Raw genomic sequence first — 18,386 nt, 5'->3', positions numbered from 1 at the left:
GTAGTTAAAGTCAAGAACACACTATACTGCTTTCAATTAAAGCTTGATGGATGAGGCCGAGCAGGTATAAAGCCGCTGTGGTGTAAATTATCCAGCTCACTGAGCATGTTGGCCATGAGAGGCAGGTGTCAGGCCTGAAAGCCTGAACAGGAAAAAGTCACTAATGACCCAAGGTGGAGGACCAATCTGTGGGCGAGGTATGATGTAAAAGAAGCTGTTTTAAGCTCTTATTGGATTCCCAGAGATTTCACTGTGCTTCGATGTGTTACTGTGATCCCACTGCAGAGTATTAATGTTACATAACTCTCAGTGAAGGGAGCTGGTGCTCAGAAGCCCATCTGCCCCCACTCTGATTAAATCATATCCTGTCCCGTTGCTGGAAATAGTTATTTGGGACATTTATTTCAGACTCTGAGTCCTAATTCCAAATATTAGGTATCTTCCAGCTGTGGGGGGTAGTTATTAATAATTTGTAAGAGGCCTGTCCTGTTGTTTGCGAAAACACGCTCCTAATGAGGATCCCAAATGTGAACTGGTCCATATTCACTGTTATTCAATCAAGTTTGGGATAACTTTCATTTCGTTGATGTGACTGGTCCTTCATGTTTTCATGCAAGTTCATGATAAATTATAGACTGCAGTAATTCTGGTAAGATACATGCCAAAAGCTAATCAGGTCAGACATTTAAAGCATTTAGTATTTGGAGAGCCCCTGACATTAAACAGAAAAAAAACTAAAATGTTGGAGGAGCTCTGCTTGACTTCGTGGCCATGATTCAAGCTGAATGCATGTGCTCGCGAGTATAATTATCCTGTGATACAGATTCAAAATATTTGACTCCAATCACAGCCAAGATTCCCAAAGTGTTCTGAAGCAGAGGCTCACATGGAAACTTTGGCCGCGGAAGTTTCTTTAAAGTTAATTCGTGACTTTCTCTTAATGTTATGGGCTGCCCTGAACTTTTCGAGTTCTCGCCAGGCTGGTAGAGGACACAGAAGACGCCAGAGGGCTCATTGTTGTTGCTCCATATGGGACAGCCAAGAGCCCGGTGAGACTGCCAGGCGCTGATTGTCCATGAGCAGATTTGACATTCAAATGAGATGCAGATTTCACACCGTTGGCTTTACTTCAACCTACGTCTGTTCTCAGACTCCACTGAGAAGTCTAAAAACTATATAAAACACCATGGCCACCACCAGATAATTACTATAAATCGTAACTCTCTGAACAAGCCCAAATTCGTGGAATAAAACAAAGCGTTACTGCGCAGTCAACCATTAAACAATAGTCCCACATGAAGTAATGTTACCTTTCTTTGTAGTCCACGCAAAGGTAAATTTCCGGCTGTATTCCACTCAACTTTTCGTAAACACACAAACGAAATGCGAGCAGCGACTTGTATTGAATTTAGCTTAGTTTCCTTAGAGGGAGAGACACGGGAGAGTTGTGGAAGGATAGTCCCCGTACTGTTGTCCCAATGTCCGTTTAGTTTGCATCTGTGTGGCGCACAAAGCGGCCCTCCCCCTCCCCTCACGCGCCCGAGAGAACCACCTCCTGCTGCGGTTTAAAGGGCCAGAGACCTATTTATTTATCCACAACAATGGAGAGAACTTCAACTTGGTGAAGAGCTCCCAAGCCAGCTGTTGAAGACTAATGGCTGTGAAATAAGATATTCAAGACATTCAAAGGAAAAACACACTCCAGAAGAAAATTTGAAAAGGTGTAATTAAATTAGTTGACATTAGGAGTATATTTTTTGTTTTGTTTTGTTACAACTGGCAAGCTTCTCTTAGCTGACTTTAAATAAACAGCTTATATGGGTGCTGTTATCTCAGCCTAGTATTACATTGTGAGGAAAACAATAAAGGCTCAATCATCAACTGCTAGCTTGTGAACTTTGTTGTGAAGCCTTTGGCTTGACATTTGGCCATTGCAATCTTGATTTTTTTGGGGGGGGGTCAGAGGTGACTGTGGTTGTGTTTAAAATCACTCGCTATCCATCTGACTACTCTGGAATTTTTTTTGTGGGTGCATCAATGCATCAACCCGCTGAAAGAGAACTTTTGGACAGTACTATGGTCATTTACTGGCTGCCGTGAATGATATAACTGCTGTCACACAATCTTACACACTAGGTGAATACCGGTGTGCATTTTTGTGACATAGGAGTGTATTTTAACTTTTTTCACCAAACAAATAGATATCAAATACCTTTGGCCATTTGTGTTTTGATTTTCTGCTTTGTTCACATTTTTCATTTAGCACATTTAGCACATTTCAGCACATAGTTCCAACTAGGTAAACTATATGTTCAGACAGAAATTAAACATTCCACTGTACAGAGAGTACTGATATTTTCAAATAAAGCTAACATTTTGGACTGACTTGAGGTTTAAAAACCATAGCCTAAAAACCAGTGGATGACATTTGCATATATTCTATGTGACAACCGCTGAAATAGTCTGGCCCCATAAAACCACAATTTTTGACCTTGTCTTTGGTTTTGACTGATTAAAGGAAGCATAATGTATCAATGTGTAAGCTGTAGAGGTGCTGGTGACTGTAGTGGAAGAAGGACTCAGAAGCTAGTAGCCTACTTTTGATAGCGATATCCATTATGTGAAACCTCAATCACAAATTAAACTATTTACTAAAGCTGTAAATTAAAAAAAAAAAAAAACATGGTGGGGTAGACGGCACAACATTTTCCTCTAAAATGCAGTAAACTAGCTAAAGATTGTACTGTTAATGACCAGACTTGAGAAAATTACTTTGGTTTACTGGACAAAGTCCGGTTCCTATTTTCTGTGTTCATCTGGTTGATGCTAATCTATTTGTTCCTACATGTTTACTCAATAAAGACATGAAAATAGCGTTCTTACTCTGGTCAAGAAAGGGAAGAGTCATATTTTACCATTGGTCATGCTGTCATTATAACAGCCCCCTCTTTCTCATGTATGACACAACACAAACAACAGCTTTTACTCTGTAATAACCTGTGATACATATAACTGTACTACATGCTATATCAAGGAGCTCAACTGGTTAAAAAATTTTAGAAAAGTGCTGTCAAAAGTAATTGGTGTTCTTCTCATTATTGGTATAATTAAAGGTCCAGGCATGTTGGTTTATTTTATCTCTAACTCATAATTGCCATGAATATAATGAGGGTAGACATGCTGTCATTTTCTCCAATTATTTCCAATAATTTCCAGATTGCATTAAAAATTACCTTTAATTTCACACTCAAAGGAAATTTACAGTGTCTGATGTGTAGCACATTGAGGCCATCTAAAAGTCTGCATGTGCCCAACAGTCATCTGGCTGTCAGGTGTGAGCTTTAGCACAACTCTGGTAACTCCACTGACGCCCACCTGTCTGTCAAAGCCTTATTTGTCCCACCTGTAAATACCATTATGGGTCTTATAGCAGATGAGCCAATTAGCAGTGTAGGGTTTTACGGGATACTCTGTTTGCGCCTTTGTGAACTGCAGAGAGGGTATAGGCAGGAACGCCACACTTTGATCGTGCATTTGCTTGAAGCGGGCCCCTTTTTCATTTATCGCTTCCTTGTGTGGCTTTGTCTTCAGTGTTACATGCTGCATACAGGCTGTTGAGGCTGCAATGAGAAACGGGTACAGGAAGTAGTCTTTTCTTTAATAGAAACCTGTCACTGGGGATGAAAAAATCTTTTTTTCTTTTACCATCTAGGACTTCATCCAACCAATTTCAGTAATGGATGTCACTATTTCCACTTTGCCTCAGATCCCTAAGAAAGTCTTCTAGTTAGAAACTATATCCAAGCTGCAAGATAAGTGGGCTGAAGGTCGGCTGGGGCAAAGGGACTTGCTAAAATCACCTCGACCACTTTTGTGCTCTTTCCCATAATACACATTAATACAGAAACCAATTTAAGCTTCCAACAAACAGTACATTAGAAAGGCATCCATGGAGGGAACGTTCTATTTTTCAAATTAGTATCCTTTCACCAACTGCCAGTGTATCCTCTTCAAATCCCCAAACCAACCTAAGTGAAGCTCACAAATGAGGCAATTAAATTCATGGCTTCAAAGTCCTTTGAACTACACCTTCTGTCTGAATCTTTTAATATTCCAACTGTGGGTTCTCAAAGCTCATCGTGGCTATTTAGTACCTTGGGCTTCTTTTTTTAACAGAGGCCACCAGCTCACGCTTTTCTCTGTCATTCATTTCCTAAAGGGGTAGGCCAAGGGAAATGAACATTTGAACAATTGAAATACCTCCTATCTGCGATTCTTCTGTCGGATGGAAATTTCCCATGTGTTTTCAAAAAGAAAGGGATTAACACTCTGGACACTCGTTCCAATTCTCTGCTCCATCCTATCCCGTCTAATCTCCTCTCTTCTCATGCCTATGTGTTTAGTGGGTTAGCCCTGGATGAAGTGACTGACTGTGATCCAATTAGCATCTAACACCATCTGACATTGTACAAGTGTCTCTGTTTTAAAAGTGTGTGCCTGTTAGTTCAGCTATTTAAAAAAAAAAAAAGTCTAATACATCACTCATGCCCTATGTGCTTATAAGTGTCACTTAATGCGCATTCAGAGGAGGTGTAAAGCACCAACTAGGGCAGTTTAGCAAGTGATGAGCTATTGAATTGCGGTTATCTTGGAGCACAGATGAACTCAGGAGGGACATTTATAACCAGATAACAGGATTTCACAGCATCTGCACGGATCCAATTTATTGCTGCCCTGAGTGACATTTAGGTTAGGTGGAATTTAATCAAATAATTAGCCATGGGCAGATTCTTCACGTGTACAGAAATCATTTATATGCGGAGCACTTCTGGCATTGTGCGCTCACATAAATCTACATGTTTTTTTGTTTTCTTTTGATGTTTTGACGGCATGTCACTGTGAGTTATTGTTTAGCAGAAATACAAATTCTTGGCACAATTAGACTGAGTAGAGGTCTTTCATAAGACTGTGAAGTTGCTTCTTTTGTGTTTTGGTGCACAGCCCAATGAGAGGATGAAATCAGTAACAGGGAATGTGGTCTGAAGGTTTTATCAGGGGTAATAATCTATGACATTATACACCAATGAGACATTTTATAGGATCTGAAATGCATCAGAGTATAATATCTTTCATGTCAAATCGAGGAGGCAGAATTAGGACATTTAACTAAACTCAATCATGACATAATCAGTTCAAACCATCAGCACAGTCAACAAACTGTTGCTTGATTTCTCATTACCTTCTTTCTGCAGATACCTACAAGGTTCTGATTTTGCTCAGCACTGGCTTTCATCAGCGACTTAATTATAGTGTATGACGGGGATGAATTGCAGTGTGGTCTTATCCCTCACCATAACCGTGTTTACATTCTTTTTTTCTATGTATGTACTTACAAAACTGGATTTACATCAAGCTAACGTCTACTTCACCTTGCCTCTATAGTGAGTCAGAGACGACTGGAATCACTGCATTGATGTCGATTTGTTTACTGTGTAGAAGAAAGTGGTAGCTGTGCAAGGCAAAGGTTCACAGTGGGAATAATTTTGCAACATGTGTGCTACTGACAAAGGAAGACCGTATGTTGTTGCAAAAATTAAGACTGGATTTACTTGATTTCCGAGTGGTGACATTTTAAATGCACTATAGTATTAAAATATCAACCCAACTCAAGACCTTACTCTGAATAAGGCTCTACCATGTAACTAGTGTTTTCTTAATACTTTAACACTGAGTAACGTCATATTTGGAGTAGGCCGTATCCAATTAAGCTAGGTGGAGTTGATGTTTTTTGTCACAGTATGTAGACATATATACTCCTTAATTGCAATATTGCATTTTCCCGGCATCTGCTTTGTTACAACACATGTTCAAGGCTCCAGAGTTGCCAGGTCTACTTCATATGAGTGACTTTGACACTAGAAATAAAACAACTTGTAAAGTGCATGTATACATGTTAGTCCAACCAAAAACATACAAAATTGAGCTTTCCTAAATGCCACTGATACACGTGGGTGGGGACTGAACCACTCCTGCATGTGGCGTTTATGCTCAAATGAATATGCTTGACTAAAATTGACCTAACAGCACTCAGCACATGCTTCCAAGTTCCATCTTTTGCATCTTTTTGTAAACACAGTAAAGCATATGTGTCTAGTATTACAATAAAATATTATTTTTATATTTTTCCTTTTGGACACAATAAAACCCATCAGAAACTGTGACTGAAAAGCAGCCCATTAAGGCTGTGGGTCAGCACGAGGTCGCTGAAAGCATTACTAGACGGTTACTTTGCTCTAATAAAATCCTGATTTTATAACCACAGCGTTGTCTGACCAAAAATCACCACTCAACTAAGACAACATCTGTGCAGTGAATACTTAAGAGTAAGATGCTCTCCTAAAGAAAAAGATAGAAGAACCAGAACGCCTTGAACGCTTACTCACACACTCCAGTGTAATGGAGTTGGGGACACCTCGGTCAGAACCTTTAGTCAGTTTAACCTCGCATTTCCCTCCTGTGCATGCACACTGGGACAAGGACAGTGATCCAGGAAAATGGTCAGGTTGATTTTTAAAGGAAGCTCAACTCACTTGTGTATGTAATTGTGCTGAGTGTCTTATCAGACAGTTGTTTACTTTGTCAATACACGGTCTCAAACACAGAACGTTTGTACAGGAACACAGTCCGGGGTCTGTTGTGCTACGAGCTGGCATGCGACACCGTGTCACAACCGTGACTGGGATCGTGCTCCACAGACCAAGTCCGTTTAACCGACTAAAGCAGAAACTGAACTGCTATAAAAGTTTTGAGGTTCAAGTCGTTTCAGATGGTGAAAAATTTGCTCTTCTCAGTGACTTAATTTGCCTATTTGGAAAACTTATGAATCTCCAAAGTGAGAGCGCTTTAACTGTCGTCTTCTGCAGATAAGACACTTACTACGATTCAGCTCTTCACACAACCGCACAAACCCCCCCCAAAAAAACAGGTCTTAGAGGTCAGTAGTTGGAATTGGAATATTCCTGTGCATGCCTACATATCAAATAATTGCCCTTTTTATTTCAGACTCTCGCTAAGTTGAAGAAGAGGCTTTTTTTTTTCTTCAACTCCATTTCTCCTGTAAAGTTTACAATTGAGAACCAGACCTGCTAACATTGAAAAATAATTTATTTCAGAAATGTACTGTGATCATATATTCATTCAGGTTCTGCATGAAAAGCTATTGTTGCGTACAATGAAATCACCCCACAGAGAAAAAAATAAAAATAAAATAAAAATAGATGACATTTTTTTCTGCTTTTTGAACTATGGAAACTAGGAACACACCACTTAGTCTTCACTATAGCGTAATGAGTGCGCCGGGCAGGCGGCTGGACGGGGCCAACCTTCTGTGGCGCAACTCCAGGCAGGTTTAAAGTTGCTGCAGGAAAATCTTTTTATACACAGACATACAGTGAGTGATCTGCAAAGCTTACGCACAAGAAGCGTAATCACACACACGCGCACACACAGGCATCCACGCTCTTAAGCTTCTGGAACAGTACAGTCACACCTGAATAGTACAGAGTGGTTGATTACACAAAAGGGAGCGGTGAGGCAATTCGATGACATCATCTCTTGGCGCAGGCTCACAGCTGCCCCGTGATCAGTGACAGAGAAGAGTTATCCCGACAGGGAAGGAAAAAAAATAAAACACAAACACTTTTTTTTCTCAACAAAATCACAGTTAAGCACATCCACCAGCTGTGCCCACATGTAAAAGTCTTGGACAACAGTTTTGACACTTCAACTTTTAGTTTGGATTTCAAAGCATTTCAATAGAATGAGACCGATGCGTTAATATATGAGCAAGCAAAGGGTGAAATATGAAATATGGGTTGCGTATGCAAATCGATTCACACCCCCCATCTGACAGGAATAAAAGAAGGCTCTTGTAGCGCGGGGCTGCAGTCAAGGACACCATCAGCAGTTCAGTCACAACTGGTGCCAGATATCATAAATAAGTGTTTCTCTATCAAGGCAGCTTTGATCCACTGAAACACACTCACAAAAGGACTTGAACATTTTCACTTTAACAGATATACACTCATTTCATATATCTGCAGGATCCTTCAGGCATAGCACAGTCACTGACATTTGACCCAACATGGCCAAATTCTGTCTGACTTCTTTATGCATCTGGGTGCTATTAGGCCAGAGAATTTTTGCCATTGAAATGCAGGATTGTTTCTTCAATGTCCATTTCAAACTCTCGAGGTCAAAACATTTATATTTCTTCAATTTGGCATGAATCCATCTGAATGTCTGTCATTGATCCATTTCTTGTTTTGAGCCCGAACAGATGCATTGTCCTTTCACTTTCAGATTATGGCTCCATCTTGAGTCTCCTTCAATGCACTGTCTGCATTGGCTTGATTTGATCTTCTAGGTACGCCTACTATATATACTGTATATATATATATATTTATATATATATATATATATATTTATAAATGTATATGTTTGTTTTCAAAGATTCTTGTGACTTTGTACAGAATCAAAGAGATTACAGATGCATGTGTTCCAAAACAGCAAAAAAAATGACAAGAAAAAGTCATGCAAGTAGTTCAGTCAAAAAATTAAATAATAAAATAAAAGCAAATAGACGTTGTAGACATATTTTATCAACTGGTGAGAGAAATCAAGTCTAAACTGGCACACTGAAATAAAAAGGTGCTCCAAAAAGTCTAATTTTGTTGTTCTGCGTATATTCAAGCCGACTAAAGAAAAAGCCACGAAAGAAAGAAAAGAAATGTAATGAAAAGACAGACAGTTGTGAGTGACTTGTTTGGGCTGACTTGGCATAATGCAATGCTATGGTCTTCTATAACACAAGATGATATTTCCAGAAGTTTTTTAAATGTCCCTTTTAGCATCTTTCACACAAAGGAGGAGAAGCCGGCAATCGGGGCCCTTGACCCTGGGGCTAGACTGCTGGGGGGCCTGTACAGGGTGCTGTGCTGGCTGGGGGGGTTGGAGCTCTGCTGGGAGGGGGTGGGAGTCCGGCTTCCTTTGGGCCTGAACAAGCTGCCTTGGCCTTGGGGCTGGCCCTGGGGCTGGCCCTGGGCCTGTTGAGGCTGGGGGCTGGGCGAACTGAGCTGGGGTGGCAGGGGAGGTAGAGGAGGCAGCGGGGGTGGGGCGCAGTGCTCCGGTTCCCCTGACTCGGACTCGGTGTAGCTGTAGGCCTGCGCTCGGGATATTCCTTTCTGCTGGCGGCGCCAGGAGTTGTAGTAGGTAGGGTCACTTATGTAGTGGTTGACAAAAGAGTGGGTCTTTTGTCTGTTTGGGTCAACCTCATACTCACTGTCGCTGCCCTGGAAGAGAAAACAAAGAGAAAATGGTTTCTGAAGTTAGCACAGGGTGACTCTGTGGTGTTTGCACGTGGAGCTTTAGAAGATGCTGATGCTACAGAATGAGAATGAGCATGAAGTTATTCCAAGTCATCAATTATTCCTTTCTAAACCACACACACATGCGCACACGTACCTATTTTACAACACGGCACAAGTACACATGGACAAAAGGGTCAAAGATGGTCAAAGCATGACTGTGGAAGGATGACGTGTTACTGAAGCGTGCACAGTAAACAGACCATCAACACAAGATGGCAAAGGTCAGTTTATTGTTTGGGATTTTTACTGATAACTGGATTCAGGATTGAAGGTCTTTAAAGCCACACTGTGGCAGCAAGACAGGGTTTGATGATGTATTAATTCTACTGTATAATGGGAATCTGGGGGAAAGGATCTGATGGGGACCACTTTGGAACCTAAAGGGCTACAAACATTCAAAGCAGGCAGCCATAGGAACCTCACCAAATGCAGTGGAAGTGTATGTAGGCCACCTGTTCCATATGAAAACACCAGCGCCTCCTATGGGTGAACAAAACAATGGGTTTTACAGCACATCGCCATAACAGAATGATTAAAATGGCTGAGTCATGATGATGATCACACCAAAATACATATATGAATATATGTATGTGTCGACCCTTGGAGCCATTCTGTGTGAATGGTGTGAAAAGCTAACAAAAGATGAAAAGAACATTCCTAAATACTTCTTGTTAGTTATTTTTCTTTTTTTACTCAGTTTGACTTTAGTTTTACTGACGCTCCACCTCGCTGAAGCTTGCGCTGGAAAGTATTCAATTTATGTCAAGAAACATTCCATACATGCAAGAATAAAGAAAAAAATAATAAGATGAATGCTCAACACTTGGTGACGGAGCTCATTGTCATCTAATTGCCCTGAAAGCACTCTGCCAACTGACCAGCCAGCGTGCGGATATTCACCTGGCTACAATGAATGTCAATGCACACTCGATTGTGACAAAACTGTTCCTAAATAATTTCCCGAGCAGACTGCTTCAGACATACATTAATTGTATTATAAAAGGATAAATAACAGAGGGGCATTCTATTCAGAATAGTATCCTACAGCGATGGTCCTGACGTTATTTGCTCTCCCCCAGGGCCGCTTTTATAATCATGTTTCAGTCCTTCATACACACAAAAAAATGTTGGCCTGCATTCGAACCATAGACTCTAGAGCCCAGACAACTTTCTGAATATTGCACAGAACATATGTGATGCATATGGCAGTAATCTCACATTTCCCTCTGTCTAAACATGGTCATTCCTTCAATGTCAAACCCTTACATGAAGCTCTTTCTCTCTATTATGTCAGTAGAGTTTAGAAACGTCCAAATAGAACATGCTTGGGTTGATATATGAGGAGAAACGTCTTACTTTTGATTCGGTTTCTAAACAAAAGAAAGTGATATCCTTTATCCTAAAAGTCTCTCTTTTACACAACTTAATCAGAAGCAGACATGGCACAAGCTATTTTCCTTCAAGATTCTTCTTTTTGCTTTTCCTTTTGATTGTTTTTTCATCTTGATAAAGAGGGAGAAAATGAGATGGATCCATGGCTGTGAGTCCGTAGTCCATTTTTCATATCATGACTCAGAGTCAAGTTTTGAAAAGCATTCTGGTCACACCTTTTGTGTCAGAAACACAACGCGATAAAGTCTCTTCACAGTGGACCAAGAAGACACACACGGCTACTACAAGTGCTATTACGTCATTCTGAAAGAATTAATGCTGCGTTGTGAGATAACACCAATCCATGTGAGTGGGGGGGGGGGTGGGGGTGGGGGGGGGGGGGGGGGGGGGGTGGAAAAGAGTGAGCACAGACTGAGTGTTGACAGTGCATTGCGTCCTACTCCTGCCTGCCCAAGCTCAGCCATGGAGTGTGCGCAACAGATGTTGTGACTCTTAAAATGCTCTTCATAAAAGTAGACACCATTGCAATCTGTCTGCCTTCTGCTTTTGATATATCACCACTAATAATAACTCAAGGCTCCAACTGAGGAACCTACAGTAAAGATGCTTGACGATTTGCCTCCGGGGCATCACGGCCGGTGATACAGCTCTTTACTCCGGCTCATTACAAGCTAATTACTGCAGCTGAATGCCGTGAAAGAAGCAGACTTTAGGCATGAAATGCAGCATTGCATCTCAGCCTCGAGGGAGCATCCAGCTTAAGTATGCACAGAAATATGGGAGACAGACACATCACAGCCCACCAGTGTCAATTATTCAACATGTTTTCATCATTCTGATGTTAAATTAGGCAAAAAAAAGAGATTAAGAAATCTATGCAATTAAGTGTTGAAACCTCTTGACAGTAGTTTGTTTTACGATCAGCATGATAAAGTTGTCTTGTGTTCCTGTTTACAAGTGCTAACTATGCCAGAAGGAGAAAAATGAGAGAGAAAAGCAAGGAGGAAATATAACAATGGATGAGCAGTAGATTGACATTTGTTGGGGATGAGTTGTCCACTATCAGCAGACAAGTCTGGTGTTTAGACAACTTATCACAAAGAACTTTGAACTTTGACATCAGCCTGCTGAAACTCACATCTGCTGTCATCTCTGTGCTGCTTGTGGAATGTATTCCTAAACGTGTCCTCATGATTAAACGTTCTAAAGCTTTGTAAATAATGATTTCTTCAGTAAATAAAAATGTTTTTCCTTACCGCTGTTGGGCAAGATACAGAAAAAAAAAAAAAATTCCCCTGGTTAGCAGGCGCCCCATCCCCCCCAAAATTGATGTGGGCCCCAATACCACAGAGTGGGTCAGTCTTTTGTCCTTTCGTTATGGATTATTGCAAAGAGGACAGGGAGGGAGGGAGGGGTGGGTTGTCTATGACACTCTCATTGATGAAGTGAACGCGGCAGGGGTCCCCAGAGACAAAGACAATAACAGTATGTGCGGGGCTGGAGGGCGCCCTGACACATTCACAGCACATATTTTCTAACATAGTCTCACTCCAGAACATTCGATAGTTAGCTGGCCTTAAAAGAAGACAGTTTCATAATGGAGCCTCAAAACTTGCAAAATGAAAATGAAAAGATCACAGAAACACATGCAAGAGGTAAAAGGAGGTAAAAGGCGGTGGCCAATGGCGTGAATCTGCCAATGACACGTGACAGACCGGCGTTCAAGTCAGATGTGACCCAACATTCTCTAATGTTCTTAATGTTTATTAATTAAATGTTTAATGTCATTGTTGCTTGTGATTTATTAACTATTACAAATACAAGGTTAGGGTTACATAGCTGGGTTTGAAAATTAAAAAATGCATGGTTGGTGTTTACCATCATGTCAGACATCATGGATATCGGCCTGCATGAGTCTTTAGGGTTAGGGTGACACCAGTTTGTGTTTGAGCTGTGGACAAACGATTAACTTATATATGTATATATATATAAATGATACATACTGTATAAATGATATGTACTGGAGATTTTGTTGGGTATTAATGCTGCCCTAAACAGGCTCATGAAGTTTTTGGAGAGTCATGAAAGAATGTGCATATAATTATGTTTCTCCTTTAAATGTGATCCATGGTTTGTTTTCATCTGAAGCATCCGATCCACCCACCTCTATTTGTTTTCTACTTGTGCCAAAAAGAAAAAAAAGAAAGCACGATAATGTCTAATTTAATTTAACTACTTTATTCTGGGCTATGACACCATGCGTCAAACTGTCAAAACAAAGTGGCGCGTTGTCACTGGTGACAATACAAACATTACAGAGAGTATTCCCTGTTGAGTCTCAGCCAAAGAAGCTACTGTAGCCCGTGAGATGACGGGTGGGAGGTTGGAGGAGGAGAAAGACAGATGGAAGCAGAGGGAAAAAAGAGTATGTGAGGGGAAGCAAGGCACTTTCATTTCTCTCCCACGGAATGCAACTCTGCAGAAAGAGCATAATCTACAATCCATCTCTGACTCGGAGATGAGATCATCCGTCTTCGATCAGTTTCGGCCGTAAATGACACACAAAAGACATTGCCACAGAGAACAACCTTGAAAAAAGGAGAAAGCTTGTACTCTGAATGAATAAAACGTCAATAAGTCTTTACCTGCAGGGCAGGAAAGCAGTTATGGTGGCATTGTTACCTTGCCAAGGCAATGTTAGCTTTCTCCAAATCTCCTCATGATGCAGAGCACAATAGTCAATTCATACCTGCTGAGGAAGGCCTCAGGGATTAAAGAGGACAGACAGTGCGGTGTCATACAAATAGCTCGGAGTTATCCGCTCAATAAAACTTCAAAGAGCATTCCTGGACTTTTCAGAAGCACCACCGGGTGCTGATATGGCAGCTTGTCAGAGGTATGGCAGTGAAGCCCTGGGGTAACAGGCAGGGCTCTTTATGTTTCAGTCTATCAAAGATGAACGCCAATCCCTTCAGTGCGCAGTGTGGCATCAGGCGGGCCTCTTCACCTCACGCTGAGGGGGAAGTTGCTACATTACAGCCATGTTTGACAACACTCAAGTGCGAACGGTAGATATGTCAGACAGGTGATGAAATATCAAAATGATCCATTTGAGGGGATGCTATGGTGCCGTGAAAGATCCTGTCTGTAACAATTCATTGTGGGGAGATTTTCATTTGATCTGGAAATCGGACTCGTGTCTCAATAGGCCCGGGTGAAGAGAGATGTCTTGGCTGTGGAATTTACACCAGAGACAGGTTTTTCTGAGAGATGTTCAAAGATTATTTGGAAAGTGTACAGAGGAAGGAATTCCTAGATGAGAGAAAACAGAAAGTAAGAAAGCACTTTCTGTTTTCATGATGTGTCACCTTACAGTTATTTATTAGGAATCAGGTTTGTAAAAAATCCTATATAGCATACTGGATACGTATGAAAGACACAGTAATGCATTTGGTTAAAGAATGATCAGGGTTAATAAAGGAAAAACAACTCAAGTCAGGGTGGCAGACAGGCAGCCTGATCAATATGAGAATAGAGACTCAGTAAGTGAGCGAAATCAATACATTTTGCTTTACTCTCTGAGATAAAGCATACAGCAAAGGCCACAAATCAGGCATTTCAGCATTAATTGTTAGTAATCTATTAGTCCACAGATTACAGAGAATGTCAACACAACTAGGACATGCGAAAAGACAAGAAGACAAATCCGGCATGGTGTTTTTCCACAGGGATCACTCTGACCTGACTTACTGAGCAGAAGAGTTGGGAGGCTGTTTGGCCAGAGTGGCAGCTTTAAATACGTTGCAAGCTCTGGAATAAAGTTTCCAGAACGAGTGTCGCCCCCCTCCCCCCCCGACCATCTTACATAAGAAGAGCGGTGGCTGAGTGCAGCGGCCTGGATCTCAGGTGGATGTTTGCTGAGTGACATTTTCCACAGGTTATGGCCCGGTCTAAAAACTGCTGCGCCGCCAGCGAGCAGTCGTTAATCTCTCCGTCTACATTACTTATCTTATGACCCCTTTAGGCCACATGCGTTCAGGTGACTAAACAGAAAAGACAGCACGTGGACAGTGTGAGCAGAAAATAAAAACACAGCACAGTTGACAATTTAGAGATGCATTCCGGACGGATTCAAGGAGATGGAAGTGTGTGCACATAGACAGGCATGAAATAAAATGCTACATTGTGCAGGCAGGATTGAGATTAAGAAAGAAATAGTTTATAAAAAGTATTGTAACTGCACCTGTGAGTCTGAGATTTCTGAGGGTTTTTCAGTCAAGCTGCTGCTCTCTGCAGGAATCAAGTCATTGTACTTGGTGCTCACATCCTCATCCGAGTAATGAAGACTGCCTGGACTGGGCCTGGGAGGAGACCTGGACAAAAAATAAAGGCAACAAATCAGTTTGATTCACTTAGTTGTTGTCCTGAATGTAGGAGTTCTGTTGACCATAACGTGAAATAACCTAATCTAATAATCTAAAATCAGACGCAATTTTTGTTCTATAGGACATGCTAACTCCACAGTGTCACAGTAGCTTGGGTATTAATATCTCACATCAAAATAGAATTTTCCAGGGTTACTGGCTGCTGAGTTCCACCCCATACACTAAAAACACACAAAACATGTTGGACACAGAGTGGATATCTCACTGAAGTTCATCGCTTCGACAATTGTACTGGTTTGCATGGAAAAAAAAGAAGGAAAATACAGATTTTGTCTTCTTCAGCACAAATAAAAAGTTTTCTGTTATGTGACTATTTCCCATTTTGCAGGGCTGGATAAAACAACTTCCCTATGTCAAACTGATCTGTATGAAAGAAAAACGGTAAAATTAGCACCAAACTGTCCTTTGTAAGTCTATCACTGTTTCTTGTTTGGCTTTGATAGTAGTTTAGTAGTAGTCATGGGCGTCGCACCGGTGGGGGATGGGGGGTGTTTCGACACCCCCACTTTTACAGCAAGATGATTTCACCTTTTTGAATTTTCAATGACCAAATAAAGTTTTAACAAATCATAAAATGTGTTTTAAAGACTCTGTACCCTCTTTAGAATAATTCTATCCAGATTTGAGCAGTGTAGCTATTGTAGTTTCCATACAAGACCCAGTTTAGGGTGATCAAACTGCAAAAAAAAATGCAGTAAAATGGCCCTGTTCTGCATTTTCACAAATCAGAAAAAGGTTTCACAAATAAATCCCAAACAAGGTTTTAATGAATCTACAACCTCTTTAGAATAATTCCATCCAGATTTGAGCAGTGTAACTATTGTAGTTTCCATACAGGACCTAGTTTAGGGCGATCAAAATGCAAAAAAAGTGCAGTGAAATGGCCCTTTATGCCCATCCATTTAATTCGCGAATCGGAGGCTGGCGAATCAGATGCCAACTTCAGCGTCGTGTCTCTGGGCTTGATGTGGCGCTCATGTGCCCCCCCTGTAACACCCCCACATTTAAAATCACTGCTCCACCCCTGGTAGTAGTGCATACACAGTTTCTCGAGTTGTTAGGGATAAAAAAAAAAAAAAAGACATTTTCGCTTAGCTTACCTCCAAATCGAGTGGTTTCCTAGCCAATAAAGGCCAAAAACCACCAATAACATTTTTTTCCCCGACTTGTTTATTGCCTTTTTTTCAACCAGTTGTCTTTTGCCTTGTCTGACTGTGCCGATGTTGCTGTGGTAATTCATTCAGGGGAAATTTTTGGATGATTTGGAGTGACTAACGTTGTGTAAATGAGAACCAAGTTAGAAAAGAAAGCAAACAAATACGCAGCTGCAGTGAGTCAAGGTCTTCAAACTAAATGTCTGAAGCACTGCAGTGGCTCTTCCCTTTCAAGTTTACGTGTGTGTTCGTCTGCGTGCGAGTGTGTGTGTTGGAGTGCATCTCGATGAGAATCATGGGATGCTCATGGGGTGGTTGCTTACAGCCAGTGTGTCATGGAATGAATAATTCCCTGATTCAGTCCTCACTGTGGGCTGTGGAATGTCAAACCACTTGGCTCTTGTGACTAAATTATAAACAGAACTCTCGCAATGCTCAAGGGGTCATCAAATCAAACGAATGGCAGTCGGAGGTTTCCCTCCGAAAAATGTTATTGCAGATAACAGGAAAGATGCAATGGATTAAACTGTCAGTGGCATGCATCAAATATGACCGAGCACATAGGGGATTGTTTGGTCGAACCAGGTCAAAGACGAATGTTCAATAAAACTAAAAGGGGCAGTGAAAAAAAGATTAAAGCAGGAAAAAATACTGTGAAGAATTTTTTCTAAAAACGACGTTCTTTTGTCTGGATTTTTTTTAGTACACTGGAAAGAAACTCATGGTGCCTAAGCTCCTCCATATTTCCCACTGTCTTTCGTCCTGCTAAACAAACACCCATCTGTTTCTGCTGATTGGTGCTGGTTTGGCTGAGACTACTGGGACATACTGACTCCTGTTGACTTTCCAGGCCGCAGCGTCGGCCGCCAGTCGCTGCCAGTGGAGCCACTGCAATGCACATAGCCGCTTTATGCACCCAAAGTGCATTTGCATAAGCGATTTCCAAATTAATTTATGTGGAAAGCATTTCAAAAATGTTGCGGGTAAATTCCAGCAGTTCTCACAAGGGGTGCTACTTTGACTGCAGTGTGGCTGAACAGAAAACTCTACAGGGAAATAAATCACCTAGCAAGCTGTAATACAGTTACGCTTGATGACTTAAATCAAACTAAACTTAATTCACTTAACTGCAGGCAAAAAGTGAATCACCAACAGCAGGGATCTCTTTATAAACAACGTGTTACAAACTTATTCTATGTATGTGTGTGTTTGAGGGTTTTCAACATTCTTCATTTATCAGATTATGCTGGTTTATCCAGCTTTATGAATATTTGTATTTAATAAATAAAGAAAAACTTTGATTAAAACACAAATTTTTAAGGTCGAAACTGTTAATCTTGGTTGTTCTTCCCGTTGTGATAGTATAGCTTTTATGTAATGTAAAATGCTCGCATCACAACAGTGGTAGATTAAGCCACTAAGCCACAACATTATGACTTTGATAAGTACAGTGAGTAAATCTGCTCATCTCTACATAATGCAATGCCCTGCGGGGAAAACCTGCATACTGGCATTCACATAGATGTTACCGTGATACTTGCCGCCTCCCTAAATATATTTTGCAGACCAGCCACCTCCTCAAAAATACATCAGAAATGGTTTGTCTGCACTGATAAATTTAAGCAACATTCTATGCATATGTTCAGCTCAGAAATCCTTTTGACAGATTTAACCATAGCTCTAAAATCCTCTCCAAACTTGTGTCCAAAGGGACACTGAAGGAAAATTCTGCAACTATTCTTCAGCTTTCTTCTTAGCAAGCCAAACAAAGAACTGAACAAATGTGAAGAAATGCTATTGTGAGCCCACTGGGACTAAACCGCTTGTGTAAAAACACAGGAATCTCAGCCCACTTTGGCCCCTTCTCCCTGACACTGTTGAGTAAGGTCTAAAATATTTATCAGGCCTCTTATCAGGGCTCGCATTGAAAAGGGTCCAATTAATCCTCTTGCAACAAAATCTGGTCA

At 41.0% G+C, this 18,386-nt stretch overlaps 2 protein-coding genes across 6 annotated transcripts in view; both read right to left on the bottom strand.

Annotated features, from left to right (window-relative positions):
• The window catches only part of cdc42ep4b (CDC42 effector protein (Rho GTPase binding) 4b), a 204,635-nt gene extending 203,138 nt beyond the window's left edge, over positions 1-1,497 (bottom strand). For both annotated transcript variants that reach the window (XR_012768725.1, XM_075458173.1), the window contains exon 1: positions 1,311-1,497. The gene's annotated coding sequence lies outside the window, so the exon portion shown is untranslated. The remainder of the gene's footprint in view (positions 1-1,310) is intronic.
• A 5,649-nt stretch (positions 1,498-7,146) lies between these two features.
• The window catches only part of sdk2b (sidekick cell adhesion molecule 2b), a 294,592-nt gene continuing 283,352 nt past the window's right edge, over positions 7,147-18,386 (bottom strand). For 2 of the 4 annotated variants that reach the window (XM_075457447.1, XM_075457446.1), the window contains exons 45-47: positions 15,064-15,193; positions 9,852-9,908; positions 7,147-9,350 (exon numbers count right to left, since the gene is read on the bottom strand). In XM_075457447.1, the coding sequence (XP_075313562.1) occupies positions 8,916-9,350; positions 9,852-9,908; positions 15,064-15,193 (622 nt within the window). In that variant the 3' untranslated portion in view covers positions 7,147-8,915. The remainder of the gene's footprint in view (positions 9,351-9,851; positions 9,909-15,063; positions 15,194-18,386) is intronic. The other 2 variants (XM_075457449.1, XM_075457448.1) reach the window with 1 other exon arrangement.

The sequence above is a fragment of the Odontesthes bonariensis genome, chromosome 23 (assembly GCF_027942865.1).
Source record: "Odontesthes bonariensis isolate fOdoBon6 chromosome 23, fOdoBon6.hap1, whole genome shotgun sequence".
Classification (NCBI taxonomy): domain Eukaryota; kingdom Metazoa; phylum Chordata; class Actinopteri; order Atheriniformes; family Atherinopsidae; genus Odontesthes; species Odontesthes bonariensis.
Note: the sequence above shows the minus strand (reverse complement) of the source record. Positions and strands in the feature narration are given on the sequence as shown.